The sequence below is a fragment of the Cryptomeria japonica genome, chromosome 11, assembly GCF_030272615.1.
Source record: "Cryptomeria japonica chromosome 11, Sugi_1.0, whole genome shotgun sequence".
NCBI lineage: Eukaryota > Viridiplantae > Streptophyta > Pinopsida > Cupressales > Cupressaceae > Cryptomeria > Cryptomeria japonica.
The window spans coordinates 281,070,057-281,071,765 of NC_081415.1; the positions used below are offsets into that span (position 1 = coordinate 281,070,057).

The 1,709-nt window shown below is 35.2% G+C and overlaps 1 protein-coding gene across 1 annotated transcript; it reads left to right on the forward strand.

Annotated features, from left to right (window-relative positions):
• The first annotated feature begins 376 nt into the window (after nucleotides 1-376).
• On the forward strand, nucleotides 377-1,696 carry LOC131860180 (putative receptor like protein 25). Its single transcript, XM_059214556.1, has 2 exons — nucleotides 377-851; nucleotides 1,038-1,696. Exons 1-2 carry the CDS (start codon nucleotides 377-379, stop codon nucleotides 1,694-1,696), a joined length of 1,134 nt encoding a protein of 377 aa, XP_059070539.1.
• Nucleotides 1,697-1,709: the final 13 nt, after the last annotated feature.

The following is a 1,709-nucleotide window of genomic DNA, read 5'->3' on the forward strand; positions in this document are numbered from 1 at the left end:
CAATGAAACCATCGTTCCTTCATCACTTCCGCACTCTTTAGAGTCTGTAAGTCTGTCATTAAACCAGTCGATTCAAGAAACTTTCTTCAACAACCTTACAAACCTTGCTCTTTTGTATTTATTTGATTGCGTGTTAAATATTAACAAAACCTGGATTCCGCCATTTTAGTTATATGACCTACACTTAGTGTCATGTACAATTGATGGTGAAGTTCCACCATGGATTTCAACACAATTCTTGCTTCATACACTGAAATTAGTTAACACCGGTCTTGTGGGACAAATTCCTTCTTGGCTATGTGAAACTAATCCTCTATTGCACTCTCTAAATCTTTCAGGAAATCATTTAGAAGGAAACTTATTCTTCATTACTTCTATGGATCTAGAAATGCTAATGCTAGCTGTGTCTAGAAATGAATTGAGTGGGCCCATCCCATCAATGTTGCCTCCTAATATGTGGATATTGTTACTTAATAACAATTTGTTTAGTGGCAATATTCCTTCAAGCTTGGGTAAATTATCTCAACTTGTGCTATTAAATCTTGCAAACAACAACTTAATTGGAGTTATTCCCGTGAGCTTGGCTGAATGTTCTTACCTCCTTGGCCTAAATTTGGGAAATAATAGTTTGCAGGGAAGCTTACCACATGAGTTTAGTAAGCTGGGTGAATTATATTCATTAGTTGTTCATAGTAATAATCTCAATGGATCATTGCCCTCTTCAATATCAAATTGTTCAAAGTTACAGGTGCTTAATATTGGGAACAACTCATTTGAGGGTGAAATACCAACATCATTGAAAAACCTCTCAAAGTTAAGAGTATTGGTGATGAAGAAGAATAATTTTATAGGTACTATTCCTCCATAGCTTGGCCAATTAATGAACCTTCAAATCTTGCTGCTTTCTTCCAATCATATCTCCGGTTCAATTCCACACACAATTGCATTCTTGCAAGCAATGGAAATAGAAAATCAAGATGGTTTTGTAATTTCAACCAATTTGGAACTAAAGCTCAACCAAAATCAATTTTTCATAGTTTCAAATACTCCATATCAAGAAGGACTGGATATGAATTTAAAAGGCACACTTGAGCACTACAAGTATATTTTTTCCACTCTCACATCCATAGATCTCTCACACAATGAATTGGAGGGAGAAATTGATCCTAATTTGGGGAAATTGAAGGGGTTGAGGCTTTTGAACCTCTCAATGAACAATTTGAAAGGAACCATTCCAAATAGTTTGGCAGAAATGAATCAGTTGGAGTCATTAGACCTTTCAAGAAATCATTTTTCAGGACAAATCCCTATAGAGATTGCATTTCTAAATTTTTGGGGTTCATTAAATTTATCAAACAACAATCTTTTAGGAAGTATACCACAAGGACAGCATATAACTAACACATTTGGAGAATCCTCTTTTTCAAGGAATCCAAATTTGTGGGGATGTCCCTTACCAAAAAAATGTTCTTGGCCACAATTTGTTGCTCCTCCTTCTCCAACTTCAATTAACCAAGGAAAGAAAAGCATTGGATATCCATGGTATAAGATATCAATGGGATTGTTATATGGAGTGGCTTTTGGAGGGCTGATTTCATTGATCATGATAAAAATCAGTTGGAGAAGAAAATACTTCAATAAAGTTGATACAATCTTGAAGTTTTTGTTTCCATGGATGAAGAATTGGACACTATGAAGGGATGGATCTA